This window comes from Apus apus, chromosome 4 (assembly GCF_020740795.1).
Source record: "Apus apus isolate bApuApu2 chromosome 4, bApuApu2.pri.cur, whole genome shotgun sequence".
Lineage (NCBI taxonomy): Eukaryota > Metazoa > Chordata > Aves > Apodiformes > Apodidae > Apus > Apus apus.
The window spans coordinates 105,436,108-105,460,543 of record NC_067285.1 but is presented as its reverse complement, the minus strand read 5'-3'; the positions used below and the strand labels follow the sequence as shown (position 1 = coordinate 105,460,543).

Below are 24,436 nucleotides of genomic sequence, written 5' to 3'. Positions count from 1 at the left end.
AAATTCATACTGACAGGACTGCAGTGTGTGCTTATCAGCAGCAAAACATCTCGGGGAAAAAAGAAAAGTGGGTTTATATTGAAATTGTATATCCATTTCTCTCTATATTTAAACACTTAAATACTGTTTTGTGCATGTTCTTAAACCCAGATTCAGGCTCCTTTTTAATGAGCCTGCCTGCTTAAACATTTATTAGCTTAGAGATGTATAGTTTTCGTAAAGCTGGCTGAAGCTTTTTGCAGAATATCTTTGCAAAAAAGAGCTTTTTTTTTTTTTTTGTGTGTGTGTGTACGTGGCCTCAGTCCTTGCAGCCTCCTAGAGAGTCTGTCAAGGCGCAACTTAAAAGCTCGTTCAGGCGACCATGACCCCCTGCTAGCAGATTGTCTGCCTAAAAGGTAAGGGAAAGCTAAAAAAGAAGTAGAAACTTAAAAGTGGCTTCTCAAAGGCTGCATAGATCTTTTTTTTTTTGTTAAACCTAAAGTGTTTAAAAGCTTTAATATTGATGGCCTGTCAACTTTGTCCTGATTCTTTGGCTTTCAGTTAAAAGGTTTTTGTTGTTGTAGCTTATGCAGTTGCTCTGTTGCTATGGAAACGTGACATCAAAATGACGTTTCTCTGTTTAAAAGCTTTTAACTAAATTCCTGCCTGTCAGATGTAGGCCCCATTTTGTGCACTCAAGCTTCAAGCTGTTGCAAAAAGGTTTCATATGTTCTGTTGTCATTCAAATTCTTTATCTACATATGCATGTCTTGCACTACAAAAAACCTAAACTAAAAACTCAATCTATATTAAGTGTCCTCTTTTAAAACCCTTTTAGGTCAGTCAGCAATGGCTGCAGCAGAAATTCCCAGTTACATTGTCTCTTCTCAGACTGAAAAACACAGGAGGGCCAGAAACTGGACTGATGCAGAAATGAGAGGTTTAATGCTGGTTTGGGAAGAATTTTTTGATGAGCTGAAACAAACTAAAAGGAATGCCAAAGTTTATGAGAAAATGGCTAACAAACTCTTTGAAATGACTGGAGAAATTCGCCACGGAGAGGAAATAAAGATAAAAATTACAAATATGACATTCCAGTACAGGTAAGCTTCAGTTACTTCTTTTTTATTTTAAGAGATTTTAGCAGGGACAACGCAGTGATTTTTGCCTTTCAGAAAGAAGTCTCCTAGAGGAAATCTGTCGATAAAAGATTGAAGATTGTTCATATCGCTTTTAAAATTCTCTCTTGCCAGTGCTGTTACGTCATTGTTAATTTTTCCCCCCCATTTCGTGTCAAACTCTGGGACAACTTTGTTTCTTTATAATTAGCTAGCATTGTTACGGTGCTGAGGGATGGAAATGTGTTTAGTGGGAAAGGAGATTTATTTTTTCCCCCCCCTCTTTGCTGAGGGGACTGATTGTGTTAGCTTGGCAGCAGCTCCTTGCAGGGAAACTCCTGCAGTTCCAAGTGGCCAGTGAGAATCTGTATTGCAAGGCAAAGTTTAAGGAAAAAACCACAACAGGATAATGTTTTGGGGGGACGGGGGTGTTGGGGGGGTTAGGGAGCTGAAGCTCCTAGATTTTGGTTTTGTGAGTTGAAGGGTTACACTTCACGGGGCCAAGAATAATTGAATGTCTTATTACTGAGTGGCACACATTGCTATAATTATAAGCAGAAGCGGCAGCAAAAGAACTATTGTATCTGCAGAGAGGGAATCGATGTGCACCGTCAATATGCTCCAAAGGAGTCGGGGGGAGGGCGTAGGTGGCTACAAGGGGATGATAAAGAACAGGCAGTGTCAGTCAGGAGGGGAAGTTGGCTTAAGAAAATGTGAGGCATTTGTGCATTTGTTGTTTGCAGGGAAAAAAAGATAATTAGAACTTAATGGAAATATTTGCATATATAGATTATTATTATTTTTTAAAATTCTTATCTCTGTGAGGCACAAACTGCCTCATACTGGAAATCCTGAGTGGTGATTTAGCTATGTGCTTGTAATGCAAGAAAATCAAATATGTGACTCTTTTATTTAATCTCTCCTCAAAGCTCATATTAATAATAAAAAAGGTTATTACAGCAGGCAACCATGTTAAAACTGCTCGCTTCTCTGTAAGGCACCCTCACTGTATTTAGTGCAGAGACTACTACTCATGAAATAGAAAACTAGGGAAAATCCTGTAAACCCCTTAACTTTGAATGTCCTTCTACATTTGTATGAACCAGAAGCATAATCTTTATATAATTTCCTTTTAATATGAAACTTGATGTTTTGTAGTAAATGCTAATGTCTCCAAAACGTTGTACCAGTGCTGCTGCAAGCCTTACAATTTTCTTCAGCCAGACTGTAGATGAGAGAACCTGGAAGTAAGACAGTTTTTTGCCCAGCATCTCCCAGCAATTCACACTCGGATGCAGATTGAGAAGTCGGGAGTTGCTGACTCCCAGGCCTTTGCTTAGTCTGCTAATTCTGCAGTCCTCCCTGCTGCGAAAGACGTCTCAGCAGCACCGAGATTTTACAGGTGTCTAGCAGCACTGCACGATATTTAAGTGCTGTAATTGCCAAGTGGAACGCGTTATTTCTGTCAGCCTTTGTTCTACATTTTCAATGTTGCATCGATCCAACAGCCTCAGTTTTTTTCTAATTAATGTTTTTACTTTAAACTTGCACTGGGGGAGGGGAAGCAATAGAATCACTCAGGTACATACACTCTGTGTGTGTGTGAAATGCAGCACTTAAAAAAAAAAATATTCTTCTATTTCTGTGAACTTGTAAGAATGTTTCTGCTGCATGTTCTCATGCTGCTGTTCTATTTTGCAGTGCATTGCAGCTCCCTGCTTATTGATTAAGATGCTAATTTAGGAGAGTTAGAAACTGCCTTGCACAGTCACGGTGCTGTTTCGTTTTGTACTCTAGAATGTGAAATGTGTCTTCCTAACCCAAAGCACGCCTGTGTTCTTTGCCTTCAGGGCAAGCTGATAGAGAGAACAGGGACAAACAAAAGCTGTGGCTTACAATTTTTAGTTTTCTGGTTACTTTTTGTTGGTGTGTGAGGGTAGGAAGTGTGATGAAACTGTAAATGATGTGAGCTGCCACCAACTGCTGGCTTTGATGTGAGGCAGCTGAGTTTTAATCCATGTTTTGGTGCCTGGAGGATACTTGAGGAAGATGCTTTACCTGGCTGGATTTCGGGGTATCATCACTGCACTGTGGTGTCAGCTGAAGAAGAAGATCCTGAGAGTGAGCGAATGCTCTGTTTTGAGATAATGGTTTGTAATGATTACGTAGGGCTAGTAAGCGTGACGTGGGAGAACCAAGCACCAGCGGCAGGAGTGAGGGGGTTGTTCTGCGCCCAGACGGTTACTTCTTCTCACCACTTCAGGACCCTTGAGCTTTTTAGGCATCTGTTTACAGTGCTGTGCTCTGTAGCCTTAGTTTGATAAAAATTAATTGGATTGGAATGTTTAACCAGATAATAATATTACCCATGTGCCACAGTTTCATAAAGGAAAATAAAATTTCTGTAGGAAAATGCTGTAGGAATAAAATTCCTACAAATTGCTATGCATATGTAAGTGTATGTATTCATATATATATATATTTGGTATAAAAGAAAAAGAAGTAGTTGAGTATTTCTACTAGTCCTTTTAAGCAAGTGTTAAAAGTGGCATGTCTTATCTTGGGACAACTGTCGAAACAGATATTAGAAGATCTGAAACATTAAAGGATGTAAAATAGGAAGCAGTGGGCACATTTGTAATGGTGCTTTCCAGTCTGAGGATCCCATATAATTTTAAGATGCAATTTTGTAAATATTATTTTGCTTATTTTGGTCAGTGAAAGCCATTGCTTGTGCAGGAGTCAGTCAGTCAAACGTACACATAGGTAGGGGAGGAGTGTTTCTTAGCCAGTAATTATTGCAGTTGCTGCAGCTAATGCAGCTACGTGCATAGTGCTCAGTATGGGCTCACAGCCCAAGTATTCACTCCTCTGGGTACATTTGAACCATAAATGGGATTTTGTGTTGCCACATAAAGTTAGTTCAGCATACGTGAGTATCCGACACAAAAGCAATTACAGGCTGATGGTCTCCCATTCCTCCACCTCTGAAGTAAAAAAATTATTCAAATTTTAAAATGCCATTACATAAATCTGTTTTATGTAATTTTTTTCCCCCTTGGATTCTTGTGTTTATTTCTGACTGCCCTATATCCCAGTGAGGTGACAAAGAGAATGAGATGTTTAGAAGACACAATTAGGCTGAGATGTGAAAAGTCTTTTTCTTTCTTATTAAGAGAAATGAAAAAGTTTGTGACTCACTTGGAAAGAAAGCAAAGAAATATAAATGAGTTTGAGAGGTGCATAAAAATATACAGTACTATTTTTCAGAATATAAAGCAGATGTTTATTTTGCTGTAACACAAGAAGTTATTTATTGGAATTGCAAGGCAAGAAATGTAAAACTAGTTAAAGTCATATAAAAGTGTATTACACTGCATAAGAAGCATGTGGAACTCATTACCACTGAAAATCATTGATACCAAGAGAGCGGTAGGTTGTTTTATTATTATTTTTGCTAAAGATTAGATTTATTAAATAAAAATACAGACATTGTTTGTCTTCAAATTAGAGAGAGTTATAAAAGATAACAGGTTTCAGGACACTAGTAGCTGTTGATGGAAAAGTCAGCATGTGTCTTAATAGGTGGATGTCTCCCCCAAACCTGATTCTTGAAGCATGTTGCACTGACCTTCACCAAAAGGGAGGCAGCAGGACAGTGGACTGATCTGGGAGCAGTCCCTGTATTCCTCTGCATTAGTGTAATCCAAGTGCATTTGGAGGAAACTGTTCAGGGAAAAATATACCATGACCTGAAGTAATTCTTACTGCAGTCTCAGTATATTAAAGGACCATTTCATTCGCTGTGGAAATTAGCTCGGTGGAAAATTCTGCCCAGCACAATAGGTGGATGGAAAGTTTTTTTGCAGGTGCACTTCAGTAAAACTCTCTTAATAGGAATTGCAGTAGAATCTGAAATATCAGCTGTGGATAGATCAGCCACTGGGTTTTTAATGTTCAAAGACACCTGTGGGGTGAGCTGTGTGAGCCTCCCTTTTATCTGCCTTGGAAGGAGGAAGGGCTGAGTCAAGCCTGCTGGAATCCCACGTTGAGCTTTCTGATGTGCTGGTCATCAAAAGTTTTGCTGAGATTAGCATGCCAGCTTCTGCAGTTGAGCATCACTTAAGAGTACATGCTGAATTCTTTCTGTGATGTGGGCTGCTGTGAGCATTCAGCATATAAACCTATAATGAGTCCTTCTAAAAGAAAGCACTGTCCTGTCACTGCTAGTATGCAGTAACAGTGCACTGTATCTGCTGTTATAATATTTCCACTGACTGAATGCACACTGGCTTATAAAAAGGAAGCAGGGTTTGTAAAGCTTACATAGTGGTCCACAGTTTTGACTGATTCCTTCTGATGTTTAAAAATAAGAACTGCGTGAATGCAAATTTATTATTTTCAAAAAACATCGCCCTCCCCAGAGCCTAGGAAACAGAATGCAGCTGTTGCTTTTTGATTTGAATCACAGTCAATTAATGTTAATGATTGGTAAATTTGAATCAGTCTCATGATTTGAATAAAAGATTAGTCTAATTTTTTTATTTTCATGTGTACATGATAGCAATTAAACAATGTTGCTTATGTAATCTGTTGCTATACCCTATGACATTAAGCAACTGGAAGATTTGACCTCTGCTACAGCAAATGATAAAGTGTAAGTGCAACCAAATTACTGTGAAAACTTGAATTTGAATATTTTACCAGCTTTCTTTTTAATTTCAATAACTTAGAGCAGATGCACAACTTAGTACTGTAAATTCATACATCTTTTCCTCACCATTGATTGGTTCATGAACAGTTGCTATTTATTATGTATTTTGAAAGCTTTTCTCAAAAACCCCAAGAGGTGGATCTTGTATTCATTCCTTAAGGCAAGTAGTAATATCAAACACACTAATAATAATAAAAAAGCAGTAGTATTTTGAGGAAAAGAGGAAACCCCCCCCCCAATGTTATAGATTGCTTGCTTTTTACTGGCTGAATAATGATTTAAAAAATCTCTCCAGAACATAATCATGTAATGATTTTATTTTAGAAGGTAGATTAATAGGCAGAGAGAATAAAGTCTGAGGAAAGGTCAATGGCAGCACAAATTACTCAATTGGTGTCTCAGGCCATTCAGTGGAGCATTTTGGCAGTAGAATCTCAATGCCCATTAATTTATTCACTTCTCTGCAATAAGACAAGTGACCACCTTTTGAGCTGACTGGGTAGACAGTGTTTTTCATACTTCAGATGTCTGTCCACTCAAAACCTGGCTTTGATCCCTGTGTTTCCAGAGAGGGTTCTTGGTTGCCTCTCTTCTCAGCTGTATTTTAATAGAGCTTCATGAAGCAGCAGCAGGTTGAGTTAAACCAAGCGTGAATTTATTTTGCAGGCTCTGCTGACTTTCTTACTTACCCGTTTCTTACCTAATCTTTCTGCCTGGCTTGCTCATTCGGGCAGGGATATGCCAAATGTGTGTTTTTAGTGTTGAATGCTTGGCTCATCTTCCTCTCTCATTTCTGGACTATTGCATCTCAGCCTTACTATTGCCTTGTTTCCTTTTAACTTCTACATTTTTCATTAAAACAGAAACTACATAGGAAGAAGAAGAACAAAACCCCGGCTTTTCATTTTGGATGCAGCTGAGACCTGCTGTGTTGAGTTGCAGTAATGACTGACTTAGAGCAGTAAATTCATCTTTGCTTTAGACTTCAGTTCTGCCAGGGTTATGCTTACCTTGATGCAAGCAAAACTTCACAGCTGTCTCACTTGGTTTTCTGGGCTTCCAGCAGTTGTAGGAAAAAATATTTGAAAATCAGTAAATCCTGAAACTTGACAATAATATAACCAAGTCAGCTATTCGGTTTGTTTTTACCAGAAAGCTACACCATCACCACTATTCCAGCAAATGTTCTGCCTGTTTGCCTCCACCTGCAGTGTTCCTGTTTGTTTTCCAGAGGGCTGACACTCCCTTCCCCTTATCTTCTCATCTCTCCATCAATTTCATCCTTTTTCCTTTATGTATGAGCCAGACTCCATACAGGTAGATGGTTGCCACTGGTGCTGCTTTTAAGCCAATGAAGTTCTCTTGCCTACCTCTTGTTTGTGATCCCTTTTCTTCAGCCCAGAGCTATGGCAAGCAGTCAGAAGTGGAAGAATTAGTATCCATTCAATGCATTCAGAGCCAGGGAAATACCTGATTTTATACAGCTTCAACTCTACCGTTATGTGAGCAGATAAATAAATGAACAACAGCTCTTCCTTCAAAACCTTCACAGTTCTGTGAAAAAAATGGAGTCTGGCTATACAGCTAAGCTCAAACATAAAAAGCAAAGGTACTGACCTACTTGGGCAGAACACCTGCTCCTGACAGCCGGTAGCCCCCCAGTACCGGCTTGCGACACCCATCAAATCTGACTTTGAATGTTTCCAGGGATGGGGTGTCTTCCACCTCTCTGAGCAACCTATGCCAGTGTCTCACCACTCTTACGCTGAAGAATTTCTTCCTAATGTTTAACCTGAATGTACCCTATTCTAGCTTAAAACCACTACCCCTCGTGCTATCCCTATGTGCCTTTGTAAAAAGCCCCTCCCCAGTCTTCCTGTAGCCCCTTTAGGCACTGGAAGGCCACTGTAATATTTGCTTGGAGCCTTCTCTTCTCTAGGCTGAACAACCCCATCTCTCTCAGCCTGTCTTCATAGGAGAGGTGCTCCAGCCCTCTGAACATCTTCATGCCCTCCTCTGGACTTGTTCCAGCAGCTCCATGTCCTTCTTGTGTTGGGGGCCCCAGAGCTGAACACAGTACTGCAGGTGGGGTCTCAGCAGAGCAGAGCAGAGGGGCAGTTACCTCCTTCAGCCTGCTGGCCACACTGCCTTTGATGCAGCTCAAGATGTGATTGGCTTTCTGGGCTGCAAGTGCACATTGCTGGCCCATGTTGAGCTCCTCATCCACCAGCACCTCTAGCTCCTTCTCCTTGGGGCTGTTCTCAATCCACTCATCCCCCAGCCTGTATTCATACCGAGGGTTGCCCTGAAAATCACATCCCAGGGTGGGTGATTTACTGAAAGCAGATGATAGTAATAAGGCTGAGGATACTTGGCACCTTTCTTTATCTCTGTCTTCCTTGCTCAGGTGCCTCAGTCTGGTGTGCCTGGAGCAAGATTAGAAGAAATACCAGTAGGACAAAATAACTGAGTCAGGAATCACGTCTGTAAGTTTGTGAAGGTTGAGGGAGGTCCCTGAGGACCCAAGAAAAGCCACTGTTGAACCCATCTGCATAAAAGACAAGAACAAGAATTAATAGTTGATCATTTTCCCTTCAACTCCTAGGAAGATCCCAGAGGAAGCCATCTTGGAAGCAATTTCCAGTCACATAAAGGAGAAAATGGTGACTGGAAATAGCCAGAATGGATTTACTAGGAGTTCTTCATATCTGACTGACCTGCTTGCTTTCTTTGAATGAATGACTAGGTCATGTGGATGAGGGTAGAGCGAGTGATGTCAGTTGTCTAGCTTGACAGCAGAAACCCTTTAGACACAGTCTCCAAGAATGTCCGTGTATCCACTTTGGGACGTTATACGCCAAATGGATGGTAGTCCTTATTTTTTTTCCATGTCCCATGAAATCTTAATAGAGCTGCAGGACTGGGCACTGGCATGTCTGGGATGTGCCCATACATGGCTTTTTGTTGTCTTGCCCATGGTCTGACTGTCCATGGTGAGTGCAGGGCAATGACCAGCTGAGGATGGTAATGTTTTAAATCCCATTGCTTGAATATTGGGGACTTCAACGTAGGCAAACAGATGTGAAATGCAGACTTGGCTAGAAGCTTATAGTGGTATAGTTGATACAGGTTTAATGTATAATAGCCTAAATAATCCAACTAAAATTAATATCAAGTGATGTTGGAACAGGTTGCCTGGGGAAGTTGTGGATGCCCGCTCCCTGGAAGAGTTCAAGGCCAGGCTGGATATGGGATTTTGAGCAACCTGGTCTAGTGGGAGGTGTCCCTGCCCATGCAGGGTGGTTATAACTAGATGATCCTTAAGGTCCCTTCCAACCTGAACCATTCTAGGATTCTGTGATTGTGTTGCTGTCAGCCTGCATTTAGCTATTTCTATCTGTCCTTGATGGATATGCATGTATTGGTAGGTTCCGCTAGATATTCTCTGGCTTTAAAGTTGCAGCAGTTGTGAAACCTGTATGGAATTACAATTTTGAATGCATAGAGGGCATAAAAAATATGGATGGCTGTGGAGGGTTTGCTATGCAAGACTATGATGTGCATTCCTAAAGAGCTGGAAAAGCTCATCAGACCTTGCAAAAAAAGAAGAATCCTTAAATGGCTTTAAAGTCTAAGCAAATCTTTCTGCCTTCTTTCCTCACTGTTGGATTTCCCCTTACCCTAGGCTGAGAGCTGTTTAGAAGGAAGAACTTCAAGTTCTCACTTTTAAGTTTGGCACCATTGTAATTGTGTTTACAAGTTCTTTAATTCTACCCTTTGCAGGACTGGTGTGGGCAGGATAGATTCAGAGGAGGAAAAACCTGACAGCCTTCAAGAAAAGGGGGTGGGCCAGTTGTCCAGGAATAGTTTTTATCCTTTTTTCTGCAAATGGAAATATCTTGCTAGCTGGGAGAATCAGATTTGGTTCAGCTTTGTGTTGATTTGAATGGAATCTGGTTTATGAAAATGGGGCATTGGTCATTGGTCTTGCCTTTCCTGTTGTGTTCCCTTGCTGCTTTTTGATTTAGGGGAACAAGTTCCCAACTGGAACAGGCAAATGACAAGAAAGTTTTGGACTGTAGCTGGGCGATGGAGTTTCTTTGAGATGTATAGTTCATCTACACACCTCACTTTTAGATTTCTCAGTAAAAGAAATAATGGGTAGCAAGTGAGATAGCTGTGAACTTTGTGTTAGGGCTGAACAACAGATCTCACAATAAGATGCATGTGAAAGATAAGATGATGGTTGATAATCTGTAATGTTTTTGTGCATGCAGTTTATCATGCACTATTAACTGTTTTCACTGGGTTTGTTTATTTGGTGTGGTTTTTTTTAATTATTATTATTATTTTTTTAATTATTTGGGCAATTCAGAGCTTTTAGGAAATATTAGGAAAAAGATTTAAGAAAGACATGAATTTTTTTATAGCCAGTGGTGTTCATAATGGAAAATAAGTACTCATTCTGTGAAGCATGCAAGTACAGGGCTGCCCATAGTCTGGTAGAGGCTGTGGTGTGTTGCCTACTCTAGGTGTTGGGGACTGCTGTCATATTGGTTAGTCTGGCTCTCTGTGAGGGGAAGAAAAACTACGCTACAACCAACATAGTACTGTTTCTATTTGAGGTCATAATGTTCTTTATTTGTATTTAATTTCATTTCAGGTTTACGTGCAACTTTTAGTCACAGGTAGATCTAGGAAAAGAAAATGACAGGCTTCATTGAAGATTAAAAGATGTGTCTAATTTTATTCTCATTAGAAGCATTCAGTTTGACTCCGAAATGTGACCAGAACAAACATTTTGAGATAGATAGATCTGTATGAAAAGTACTTTTATAGGAAAACAAGCTTTAATGTTGCATGCCTTTTTTTTACAGGAAATTAAAGTGCATGACTGACAGTGAGACTGTTGCACCTGACTGGCCTTACTACAAAACCATTGATAGGATCTTATCCAAAGTGACAGACCACAGCGATGTGAAAATGCATGAAAATCAGCAGCCGGGTCCTTCTACATCCCAGACGGAGGCCTCGCAGTCTCCATCAGCTAAGTCTACACCTCTGTATTTGCCATATAACCAGTTTACATATGAAGGAAGGGAAGAGTGCTTTGAAGATGAACACTCAGAGAGCTCGTCAAGCTTGCTTTCTTACAAGCTGAGGTAGCATCTTCTTTCCCCCCTTTCTTGTATTTCATGAAATGAACTGGATCTGCTATGCAGGGGACACCCCAGCACCTTCTTCTCTAAGAGCTGTTGTATCTTTTCTGTAAATCACACATGAGATCTGTTCCCCAGTCTCAGCCACTTCGCTGAATTTAGGGCATTTTCTTTACCCCTTTAAGAGAGACTGGAATGGAGTAGGAGTACTGGGCAAAACGTTGTATAATATTGCCAAAACTCAGCAGGCATGTCACTGCTCACGTGAGGTAGAGTGTTTATAATAGTATGGGCTTGCTCAAGGGAGTCCTGCAGTGCAGTCAGAGGTACAACATACTGCTCAGATGACTTTTGGCTTGCTCTAGTTTTGCTTTTGGCATGAGTGTGAAATTTCCCTGGCTTCAGCTGTTATTGAAGTGGTGAAAAGATGCAAACTAACTATTTCTGTCGATACTGAAATGCTACACATACAGTTTGACAGTACATTGCAACATTTTAAATTCAATTGAGAACATCACTTTTTCAAAGTAAATGCTAGTTTGAGAATGCAAATGTGTGTTTTCTCTTCTGATAAGATCAGAGTTCTCTGGAAAGCAGCACTCTAACAAAAGGCAGTGTTGTACACTTGATACAAATTTTAGACTTTAGTGGTCTCATTTTTCTTCCAGAGTGGTGTGAAATAAGAGTTGATTACAGTTTTCTGGCAGGAAGAAAAGTTTATCCTAGAGATTCTTATCACAAGTCTGTGAGGCTTTAACTAGAACAGTAAAATTAGCTGTCACTCATGCCACTGAGAAGATGTTGAGCTGGAAGAACCCACCTAACAAGTTTGGATTATTGTTTCCTGGCCTGCTCTTGGATGGATAAAATGAGGGTAAATTAATTCAAGCAAATAGCCCTTGAAGAGCTGATTATTTTTTAAAAATTTTTTTTGCTATCAAATATATATTATGGTGTATTACTCTTGGACTGCAGTAACCATTTTGTTCACAAGCAGCATTTTTTTTTCATTGTAAATAGCTGATATCCCTGATACACAGTCTTTCTTGATTTTAGCATCTGTAGACTCCAAGATCATGTTTCTGATGCAATAACTATTTTTCCATTTATAATTTTATTTCTAATACTGTTATTTAATATTTAATTAGAAGGTAACATTGCCACAAGAGTGAGGTATAGTTTATTCACTAGAGTAGCTGATAGGATGAATGGATGTTAAGTTGCTTCAGCCAAGGGAAAACTCCAGGACAACACAGATTTTGTACCGTGGGTGCCTAGTAGGGGAGGAGAGAGGTCACCACACCAGGTTTCATTCCAGAGTGTAGACAAGCCATCAAAGCAGTCAAGCTAATCAACTACAAATGCATATCTGTTGTGCTTACAGTTTGCATGTGGACTCCCACTCTCATCTAGGTGCTTTCAGTTATAGCTGAAGTGGACTTAAGCCACGCTAAGTGAATTATTTCCATAGTAATAAGATCTAGAAAATGTAGGCTCTGCTGTGTTTTAGCCAGTAGAGGTTCAGGGTTTGTTTTTTTTTTTTTACTTTGTCCAAAGTAATTACCTAACCTGTTTTAGTATAAAATATTTTAACTTGGCCAGTTTCGTACTGCAGATCATTTAGGTGTGTGTCTTCCTTAAGTAAGATCTACTGAATAGCTCTTTGGATCAAAAGAAGTGTGGCCAGCAGGTCAAGGGAGGTGATTCTGCCCCTCTGCTCTGGTGAGATCCTAGTGTCCAGTTCTGGAGCCCCCCAGCACAAGAAGAACATGGAGCTTTTGGAGCTCCAGAGGAGAGCTGTGAAGATGATCTGAGGGCTGGAGCACCTCTCCTATGAAGACAGGCTGAGAGAGTTGGGACTATTCAGCCCGGAGAAGACCTCATAGCAGCCTTCCAGTACCTGAAGGGGCTACAGGAAAGCTGGGGAGGGGCTTTTTACAAGGGCTTGTAGTGAGAGAAAAGAGGTCATGGATCAAAACTGGAAGAGGGGAAATTTAGGTTAGACTTTAGGAGGAAATTCTTCACTGTGAGGTTGGTGAGACACTGGAACAGGTTGCCCAGGGAGGTTGTGGCTGCCCCATCCCTGAAGTGTTCAAGGGCAGGTTGGATGGGGCTCTGAGGAACCTGATCTAGTGGGAGGTGTCCTTGCTCATGCAAGGGGGTTGGAACTAAATGATCTTGAAGGTCCCTTCCAACTCAAACCATTTTATGATTTAAATCTAGTCTGCAGTGGCACAGACTGGCTTCCAACTGCCTGCAAGTCTGTATGGCAGGTTCTGACTCTTTGTCCTTGCAGTAGCTCAGGCTGCAGTGCTGCCGTTGCCTGCTGAGGATGGCTGAGCAACAGGGTTGGGAGCTGGAGTGAAGGGCAGATCAGCTGTCAGTGTGGTAGGACTTCCATAATACGTTGTTCCCTAACTTATGAATGCAGCCATGCATTCTGCTCTCAAAATCTACTCTAAAATAATTTTGTGCAATATAATTCTATGCATATTGTTTAACAGCAAGTTATGTACATATTCACAAGTTAAAATACAGTTCTGCTGTGTTGTAAAAAAAAAAAAAAAATGGTTGAGCAGTAGATAGAACTTGAGAGGTCAGTGTAACATTGCAGGTGAGCATCGTGATTGGATTAGAAGTTAGAAAGCGCTTGTGATATTCATGGGGTGCGTATCTGGGAGGAGGGAACGTGGCATTGCAGTGTCCAGAGGGAGTTTTTGAAAAGCTTGTACAGCTTTGACCTCTGTAGTTTAGCCTGCTGAAGAACCCCTTAAGTTCCCTTCGAATCCAAACCATTCTATGATTCTGTATGTAAAATATAGATGGCTTTTTTAGATCTCATATTTTACAACTGTGTATTCCTTGTTTTCCTGTGAAGCAGAGTATGCACAGACCAACCAAGTGTGCAAAGAAAACTTATGCTATGGGCTTTTTTCCTTCAGTCATAAAAATCATAATGTTACAGCAACAATGGATAGTGAAAAATGCTCAAACAGCACTTTTTTGAAGCCAGCTTTTAAACTTCTGAAAACTTTACTCTTATTCACTTCAAACTCTCAAACACAGCTTTTGAATGTCAGCTTTGTATTTTCCACAGTATTCTTGAACATAGCAGGAGGCTACTTGGTTATATAAATTACAACTTAAAAAAAGGTATTGAATTTAATGTTTAGCTTTCATGTGAGAAAAATGTCAATTTCTACTTCAATTCGATTTCTACTTCAATCAATACATACATACTCTCAGGCTAAGAAATTGGCTTTCTTTGCATTTGGAAATTCTTTTTGAGTCTGGAACCTTCTTATAAAACACAAATACTGCTAGTTAGGGATAATACAATTAACATGGGATTAAAATAATTTTTGTATTTGTTTCATTTTGCAGATGAGGAAAACATTTGGAATCCCTGTTTCCCTTTAATGGGGTGCCTGCTATTTGCTTATTATGCTTCTAACGCTGCTCTTCAGCTCCAACAAAGCCTGTATTATACTGAAATGTCCATAAAACATCTGACAATAATAGAATTATTGTATTATGGTCAGATAATACAATGCAATGGGGTGGAGTCTTGTGCTGCAGCTTAAACTTTTAAAATCAAAATTGCTGACATCACTATAAATGACTTTTTATCTAATTGAAAACAGTGTTTTTGCATCCTGTGGACTAGCTTAAAGTCTTTATTTTTGTTGCTAAGGGAATAACAGAACTGTTCTGCCATTTCTATCATACTGAAAATGGGGGTAAAAGAGTTGCTTTCATAGGTTAGTAGACCATAAGCACCATGTCATCTAGTCTGACTTCTTGTTTAAACATCACCCATGTATTCAGTTAATTTGGGTGTAGAGCCCAGAAGTGTCATGGAACAGGTTTTGTGATGTGTTTCTCTTTAAAAGAGGACTGTTACACTCAGGACCCCCATGTCTCTGTTGTCCTCCACTTCTTTGTTTGTGACTCATTTGACTCTTGGAAAGTTTTTACTAGATATCCAGTCTAGATCTGAAATACTCAAAAGATGGAGAATTCACTCTTCCCTACAGGAATCTGTTCCACTGATTAATCCCTTTCTTCAACCAGTGTCTTTTTTCAAATGTGAATTTAAACTTTAATTTTTAATACATTATATCATTTGGTACAGAAGGTTTACACACAGAGAAAAAGTAAGAACTGGTAACATGAATGAACCACGATATGGATTGTGTCATAGAAGCGCATTAAAACTTGGTGAGGATGCTAATTCAGGAAATAACAGTTTTGGCAAAGCCTTTGATCTTTCTAAAGTATGCCATAGCTATTTAAAATCTGAATGGGCAGCATCTACAAAGAAGTTGGAGCTTTAGGCTATGCACATTATGTAGTGCATCTTATTATGCAGACTTGTTATCATGGCAAGGTGCTTGGCCCAGGCTCCAAGCCATTTTTGTGGTTCTTTCCTACACTTTACTTCAAGGATGAGCCTCATTAATTCCTGAATGCATTTGGCAGTATTTGAATGAGCCTAGTTTGCCAGAAGATCCAGGTTGTCTGATTCTCAGCCCTCAAACTCCAAAGTTCTTTGTGCCATCTCTAATATTAATATTAATAATTTCCAGACCGTTGTTATTTTCCATAAAGATACAGGTTATGGAAGTCTACTCAGATTTGTGCATAGCTAAAAAAGCACAACTGAGCCAGAAACAGCTCTTAGAAGCTGAAAGCCATAAATTCCAGAAACCAATGGTACTGGAGACCCTTTTGCCACGAAGCAGTCAGAAAGGAATTGTTTTCATGGTTTTCTAGAGGTAACACATTTTGGTAGGCAGATTACTCTTTGTATTCAACTCTTGTTTCATTAAGTATTCACACACATGCCTGAAATGAGTCTTCTCAGGTGAATATAGGCAATCAATCAGGGAACTTTTCATTGAACAGTGAATTAAATTGATCTTAGATAGATGGCACAGAAAAAGCTTTTGAGACTTGCCTAATATCTTGCCTAATTATATCTGAAGCTTTTGCTGTGTTCCCTTGGTCCCCAATACATATTATAATTTCCTTTCAGTCTCCTACATGAGAGGGAACTTTTTTCCCCTTGGTTTGCTTCATTGAACCTTGCCTGTCTGTTTTAGAGCATGGTGTGGAAATAGCTTTGCAAGGTTCTGCTTGGAATGTGGTCCCAATGCCAGAGCTCTTCCACACTTAGTTTGTGTGGTCAGGGGAACACCTGTGCTAATTCTTTTGGAGGATCCTAGTCGTAGACACTGCAGGCCAAGAATATCGGAAGATTGTGTTTGAGGTCCTGGATTTCCTAGGTCCCTTTCTTCCAGATTTCAAAATCTACAGTCAGAGACTAGGCTTGGCAAAGAGTAGAGATGCTACTTTGGCAGAGGCTGTAGATGCTGTCAGGATCTGTTGCACCCCTGTTTTTTTAGAGGTGTTGGTTCCACAGGAATACAACGTGGAGAGCCAGCAACAGAACTCAGCTGGTGTTTGCTACAGCAAACATTGATCGTGTCCTGTGCTTATGCCTCTACGTTACTAAAGTGGACATACTCCTGGCTGAAACTATCCGAGGCTACTGATGCTGGTGCGTTACTCGATGATGAACCTGTATTCCTGTCCCTTCTGCCCTCTTGACTCTCTGTTATGAAAAGTTATTGTAACTGAGAGGTCTCTGGCGTGCTATCTAGAAGAGAAAGATGGCTGTGTGGAAACACTTCAGTATTCAAGTAACTCCTTTAGGCATCACTGGACTTTTTACATTGTTTCATCTTGCTGAGGTTCTTTACTAGTAAATTAGATGCTTTAGATCCTTCTTTTGTAGACCCCTTCTCAAGTGCATTCCTTTAAGAGCTACTCAGCAAGAGGAGAGGATTTTAAATTCCAAGTCCTTACTATGGACTTGTGAGTGATCATAAAACACTTTCACTGATAGTCACTATGGCAGGAGAGAAAAGGAGATTGGAATACCACCAAAGCTAGGGGTGTCTGAAATAAGTATTTATTTTCAATTAAGGCCATCTAATTATCAAGTCTTGTTTGATAATTGTAAAAAAAACATAAAGAGTACTTGGGAGACCTTGAAAAATCCTCATGTCCTGGCTTTTGGGGGACTTCTCTGTGCTGAAACCAAATTTTGGGCAAGCTCTTGTCAGTGATTACTTAGTAATTAGCAGACTGCAGATACCACTGATACAGTTCCCCAGGTAGCTGCCCTCACCACCGGACATTTTGCCTCTCTTTTCTCCCTGGAACTGTGCAAGGCAGTTACTGTTTTGGATGTATGGTTATATGTCTTACAGGTTTTTGATGGGCCACATCATAGCAGTTTAATGGTGACAAAGCCCTTTGAATTGTACAAGTAACTTTAAATTCTTGGATAATCTGGAAGCCAGTGGTCTCTGTTCACCATCTTAGTGTACATTTACAAAAGAAGATTGCTATTCTTTCTTACCTGTGCAGAGGGGGACAGCACATTCAAATGACTAAACAGTACTCAGTTTCCCTCAAGAACAATTTTTTTTTTTTTTTCTCTAAGATTTTAATATAATTTAATTTAATCCACCTGTTTCTTTTCATAGACCTCACCCTTTTTGGGTCATTGCACTCTTAAATGTCAAGGGGCTTGTGTCCTTTTGTTAGATTTGCTTTAAGTCTTTCAGGTGGTTAGGATTGTTTATTTATCTTGCTGAGAGATCTGAATGTCACAGTCACTGTTGCACAAAGCCTGTCAAGCAGGATAAGAACATGAATGAAATTATGATACAAATCTGTCACAGATGAGTGACCTCCCTTCCCAGTCCTCTTCTTCACATTCATAAAAACACATTCCTCAAGATTTCAAGTTATCTTTATTCAAGGATGTCTTGAAATCTGCACGACGTTGACAGGGCATACAGCTCACAACTGTGTTGTCCCATTGCTGCATTTCACCCAGAAAGGATACTGTGTTTGGCAGAACACCACCAAGGCTGCTGTTTTTGTGAAGGGACTTCAAGACCCATCATCTTATCACTTTGATGCTGGGGACTCCAGTCTGGAGTTAAGTGAATGAATGCTTGGACTGTCACTTCAAGTTAGAAAACAAGTTATTCAGCTGTAACTGGAGGTTTTTAAGATGTGTGGTTCACTTGCACATTTGCCTTTCTTCCTCCTTCGTGATTCAGTATGCCTCTTTCCTAAATGAGAGGTTAAGAGAAACAGATCTACGTGTGTGTGTGTGTTGTCACTCACACACCCTGTAGGCTGGTTTTGAATTCATGTGTTGCCCTCTCACCCAGAGTTAGGACGGCCATGTGAACTACACACCTCGAGAGCACTGTCCTTATTGCTCAGTTTGTCTTTTTCTTCCAAACCAGAAACCCAGCATGATGCAGCTTAGAGGAAATTCTGTCATTATTACCCTAATTGCACATGGCAGTTGTACCGATTTCAGATGAGGATGTACAGCTTGATACATGTTTTTCTAACTTTTATGCCCTGAGAGAGCTAAGAGATTCCCGGCTAGAGGAATGTCAGCATGACTGGATAAAAAGATTCAGCAATGTGGTGTTTTCCAAGGGCTAAAAATACTCTCTTTAAATTTCAGAAGAACTTTTTTTTTTTTCTAAAATCGAAATAGCAATTAATTACTATATTGAATACATCATCTTGCCTTTATATTATGGTGAAAACAAATAAATAGGCAGAGGGTTTTAGTGTGCTTGAAATTTTCATTAACAAGTTAGGAGTTTGAAGGGAAGTATGGTTTGTTTTGTTAGCTATCTTACTTGATAAACTTGTAATTCACGTGAATACGAGAAGAAGGTTTTGTGATGGAATATATAAATGAGTAGGCAGTGTAACTGCTGTGTCTCAGGGCAAATTCTGAGACTAGTACACTGTAGTGGGATCAGCCTTACCCCTGTGATGCATTAAAAAATGAGCTGTAACTTACCCCACCACACATAAGAGTGCAGTGCTTTCTCCAGATGGGATGGTTATTGCTGCTTTAAAGCTGGAGTTTTAATGGCCAGATGGGCAAAATCTCTCTCCCAGTACAGTTCAGAAATTCAATGTGTAAGAAATGTCAAGATTAAAAGAACAAACAAATAAAAAAAGCGTGGTAATCTGCAGGGAAAATTCTTAATGAAACCAATGAGATTTAAAAACTGTTTTCCTTTACAGTCTATAACGCTATGCAATAATATAGTAAAATAATGTAGTAAATACTTATGTTTTGTCATGAACACGAGAGGGAGTTTATTGGAGAACATGGAGGTTTAAAAATAGGTTGTAGCTTGGCCAAGAATGTCATATAGAATTTTAAATTCTAACATAGGTGTGCTTTTCTATAAATATGAGTTTAATTGTTAACTGATATTCACATTTCAGAGCTGAAGAAAGACCAGTTAAGAAAAGAAAAATGCAAAGCTGCAGCTTCCAAAAGAAGAAGCTAAAATTAATGGAGGCCATGTTGGAAGAACAAAAGAAGTTGAGTAGAGCTATGGAAGAAACCTGTAGAGAAGTGCGCAGGATTCTGGATCAGCAAAACATCATTCAAGTTCAAAGCTTACAGTTACAGGAAAGAATGATGAATCTACTGGAGAAGATGATCTCCAAATCTAATGTGTAGTTTCCTTTGTGAATGCCTCTGAGATGAGTATTGATATTATAGGTATCCTGTTATTGCACACCATATGTGTGTCTGTTGACCTATTCCCAGGTTTTCCATGGAAATTAAAACCTTAGTGTAATCTTAGTTAAGCAAAGAGAACAGATAATGCAGGGTGAGAGCGATCCAGTATGATAAAATTAGTGCAATATATGCCTAAGTTGACTTATTTTTTTACAGAAAGGTTAAGAGATGAATAGCTCTGGGAACTTCAGTACTATTTATGCCTAGGTCAGGTACTGTTTTACAACGAGTGGTGTTGTATATTGCTTCACATCAAGAACTATAGCTTGACCTGTTGTAGGAGAACAAAATTGTGCATTTCTAAACATGGTAATTGCATCTTGAGTTTGCTGATGATTAAACCCTGTTTTGAAACACATGCTGTGATTGTACAAGTGACCTATGGTTCTTGTGAAGGGATAGGTGGGACCACAAGATACATAATTTTAAACTCCATACCTGATATAAATAGTACCCTAAAGTATTAGGATAAAAATAGTCTATTCAAATACACTTTTGATATAAAAAGAAAGCCCCTAAACCACCTTAGTATATACTGAATACTAAAATGTATAGAAGATACTTGAAATTGCTTTTGATACTAAATGTTTAATTTTTTTCATTATTAACTGCAATCAGTTGACTTAATGAACAACCAGCAATGAAAACTCTCATTTATTCTCTATCACAAAAGAAAAATATTGTACTGTGTGTATATACATATATATATATATATATAATCTATCAAATGAAATAAAGAGAAAGAAGAAACATTCTCATTATTGCTGGGCAGATAGTATACTTTGGGACAGTGAAAAATACTGGGAGAGATAGCCACAATCAAAGGTTTTTAATTCTTAATTGCAATACAAAGTTCTCCTATAATGATGCCCAAAATATAGAGATGGAAGTCATGAAGGACATTCAACACCTCTACTGTAGTGTTTGCTGATGGAATGACTTCGGTATGCAATTAGATGTTTTAAGGTGGGGTCTGTAAGGCACATCAACATTCACTTACCACAAGAGGGAGCCGGAGACATAAAGGATTGTATTTAAGTTGTTAAGGTGAAATAACAGCAAGTGTTTGGTCTTCAGTGAAGTATGACATTGAAATAACCTTTAGCGTAAATTCAGAAATTTCTCAGCTGAATTTCCTATCTACCATTGCTTTTGGTGTTCTCCTTGAAAAAGGTATTTCTGCTGCTTTCACTATACTTGCAAGACAAGGTTAGATTCAGATATAGAAGGAGATAAAGTATAGATTTAATGCTAGTACTAGGAACTCAGGCCATTTTCCAGTTCCTCTCTTAAACTTGCTTTTGAAGGTGCTTGCCTTTTCCTATATAATTTAAGTTGCCTAAGCTAACATTACAAAAACTATTTTAAAACCCAGACCCAACTAGTTAATCTGTAATTGTGCTTGGTGAACAGGATAAAAGGTTATACTCATCTAGCAAATTAATAATATATGGAAATACTTCTTAGAAGATCCTGCAGGTATGAAGTTAAGAATTATTAAGTATGTAAACGTGGCCCATTCCTATAGAGTTTAATTCATGATAACAGGATAATGCAAATGTAGAAGACTCAACCTGCAGAAGATGGTGGCTGCTGAAGTATAAATGAAATAACTCTCCTTCATTCCACCTGTACTACAGTGATTGGGTGACTGGAAAATGAGCAAGTGTCTGGTATGATTCTGTAAAGACAGGGTGATAGCTGACATGTAGCAAATGTGACAATCCCAATACTTTTGTACATGTAAATTGAATTAGTCACATCTGAAAGAGAATCATGAAACATTTTTATATCTCTGCCTGCAGAACTACTGGTAAAAGCAGGACTGCTCCTAATGTCACACAGATGATTAGAGTACTGGCAAGAGCATTGTCACACAGGCATATGAGAGAGAGGGAACAGATGTTCTGTGTTTCGTCATGGTTTTGCATATTCCACATGTGGATCTGCCACAAATTCAGGTAGGTTGACATATCCATGTTGTAGCACTTCCTGACACTTTGTTTACAGGAAGATCTAAAGAAACTCTCCTGTGACTCCACAGGATTTAATAATATTTGCTGATATTATCTACTTGAATCTTATAGCAATTAAATCCAATTAATGAGCAATAACAATGGCAGCATATTTGAACCTTGTACTATAGAGTAGGTAGTCCCTCTCCTTACATGCTGTGAGCATTGTAATTCCAGAGTTGTAGGAACAAAGGAATGGAGGAAACCCACTGCTTCCTTGCCTGCTACCACTGGCAACCATGTCATATTGATCCCTTTTGTAATGTGGACCTGTATCTTAAAATAATTATAAGAAGAGCTGCATTACAGATGGGTGAGCTGCAGTTTAGAAGATTGCATCTAGGAATACTTCTGGTCAATTTGTCCTAATTTTTTCTTGTATCAACACTGTGATTTTGCCACTTTTCTGTAGCACTTACTTGCGAGAGTCAGAGGTTGTGTCCCATGCAGCCCTTCCTCGGAAGAATAACACTTGTTTATAAAGTAGGGATTATTCTGAAGACTGAATTGCTAGTTTTGCTCTTTTAGTTCATACTTTCTAAAGATGAATGACCAGAATCTCATGCAGCATTCTAGAGGAGACTCTGAACATCGTCTTACGTAGCCATGTTAAAGGAAGTAGTGTTTTCTGCAGGTTGTGAGATTTTATTTCTATGTAAAACAATTTTAAAAAGTAGTTAAACTTGGAAGTTCAATTTCAAAACCTCATCTCTTTAACAAAAGGCTTATTCCCATCCTCCCAGATTATCTGTGTTTTAGCTCTGTTTTTCTCCAGAGAGTACACACAGCACTGCTGTAGACAAATATTAACTAGTTTCCTGCAGGACAAAATTTTTCTAATGCTCTTTTTGACAACAGGTTGAAAAATCCCTACCTACCCATAGTTTCTTTTTATTGCTGTTTCATGTGTTTTAGTAAAGACTGAACATTTACTTGAAAAAATAGGTTGAGTGATTTTTCTGGCTTTTTAATTTTTTTTTTCCTTTAAGGTAGGCACACAATTCCCACCTATATGGGACAGTTAGCTGCAGGTAAAGGTATTTGAATGTTTGAGATGTTCAGATGAATTGTAACTTGAAAGACGTGCCTAGAATTAAAATGCTTGGTAGAATTCCTGGTTTTGCAGAACCAAGACACTGCTTCTGTAGCTGTATGAGTAGGGAGTTCCAAGTGTAAAAAATACTCAAGGAGAGCACTTGAGTACTGTGTGCAGTTTTCACAGAATCACAGAATGTCAGGGGTCGGAAGGGACCTCCAAAGATCATCAAGTCCGACCCTCCCTGCCAGAGCAGGACCAAAAACCACTAGGGCAGGTCACTCAGAAAGGCATCCAGACAGCTCTTGAAAGTCTCCAGAGAAGGAGACTCCACAACCTCTCTGGGGAGCCTATATTGGGCACCACAATATAAAAGAGACATCCAGCTATTGGAGAGCCATGAGGATGGTGAAGGGTCTGGAAGGGCTGATTTATGAGGAGTGGCTGAGGTCACCTGGATTATTCAGCATGGAGGAGGCTGACAGGTGACCTCACTGCAGTTTGTGGCTTCCTCATGAGGGGAAGAGATGGGGCAGGTCCTGATCTCCTCACTCCTGTGACCAATGACAGGACTCGGGGAAATGGCAGGAAGCTGAATCAGGGGAGGTTTAGATTGGATATCAGGAAAAGGTTTTTCACCCAGAGAGTGGTCAAGCACTGGAACCAGCTCCCCAGGGAAGTGGTCACAGTACCAAGCCTGCCTGAGTTCAAGAAGCATCTGGCTGATGCTTTCAGGCACATGGTGTGATTCTTGGGCTGCCCGACACGGACAGGAATTGGACTCAATGATCCTGATGGGTCCCTTCCAACTGAGCATATTCTGTGATTCTAAGATTCTATAAGAGTAGATCAGGGGTTATTCAAGTTTATCATTGTAACTATGACATTAAAGGAACTCCCTTGTGGCTTCTAGAAGTGTGATCAACAAATAAACTGTAGAACAGGAAGACAAATTCCTTATTTTCAGGGCAGTAATGGGGTCACCAGAATATAATACCACTTTCAGTAAATGAAGTGCCTGTATTGCATATACACACACAGATGGTGCAAATGGAAAAAATAAATAGGGAAGAAAATACACTGCCTGGAGGCAGGTGACTTTGAAATGGATGTAAAAATAGAATGAAAAGGAACCTGAGGTGGCAGATGAGAATACGAGACATTCAGAAACAAGCAAGCAACTGAGATTGAGTTGACTGGAAAGATGGGAAAAAACATGTTGGGCAGTGGGCAAATTAAATGCCTCCAAACAAAGCTAGTTATTATAGGGAAGAGAAGGAACTCATCATTTTAAAAGATAGGAAAACCATAATGTTGAAGAACAAAAGTTATGGTTTGAAGAGCTAAGACTAGTGAAATCCTGTATACTTTGAATAGACAGCTCCTACAGCTAACTTAGTCAAGTTATAAACAGCATACAGCAAGTAGTGGTATTTTTTCCCACCAGAGAAAAATAAGTCTGTGGACAAATATTTTGAAACAAAGATATTTTTCTCAAAACTAGAGAGGTTCAGTAATTTGTAGGAAGATCTCATTATAATTAAAGTGTTTTCTCATGTTGGTAGTAACAATTTGCTCATTAAAATAGTTTGTAAGATTTGTGTTTTTTCCCCTTGACTTCAAATTGGAGAAGCATTTTAAGATTTCAGTTTATCTCAGGCCTTGCCAAGTTTAACAGTAATCCACAAAACCAGGCACTATATTTATGGACATGGAATGTCTTTTATCATTTTCTCCATAAATGGCTATCTCTTCTGCAAAG

General features: G+C 39.3%; 1 protein-coding gene across 1 annotated transcript; it reads left to right on the top strand.

Moving 5' to 3' along the window:
• The first annotated feature begins 657 nt into the window (after nt 1–657).
• MSANTD1 (Myb/SANT DNA binding domain containing 1) lies at nt 658–20,372 on the top strand. Its single transcript, XM_051618006.1, has 3 exons — nt 658–1,082; nt 10,689–10,973; nt 19,320–20,372. Exons 1-3 carry the CDS (start codon nt 829–831, stop codon nt 19,558–19,560), a joined length of 780 nt encoding a protein of 259 aa, XP_051473966.1. The 5' UTR covers nt 658–828; the 3' UTR covers nt 19,561–20,372.
• Nucleotides 20,373–24,436: the final 4,064 nt, after the last annotated feature.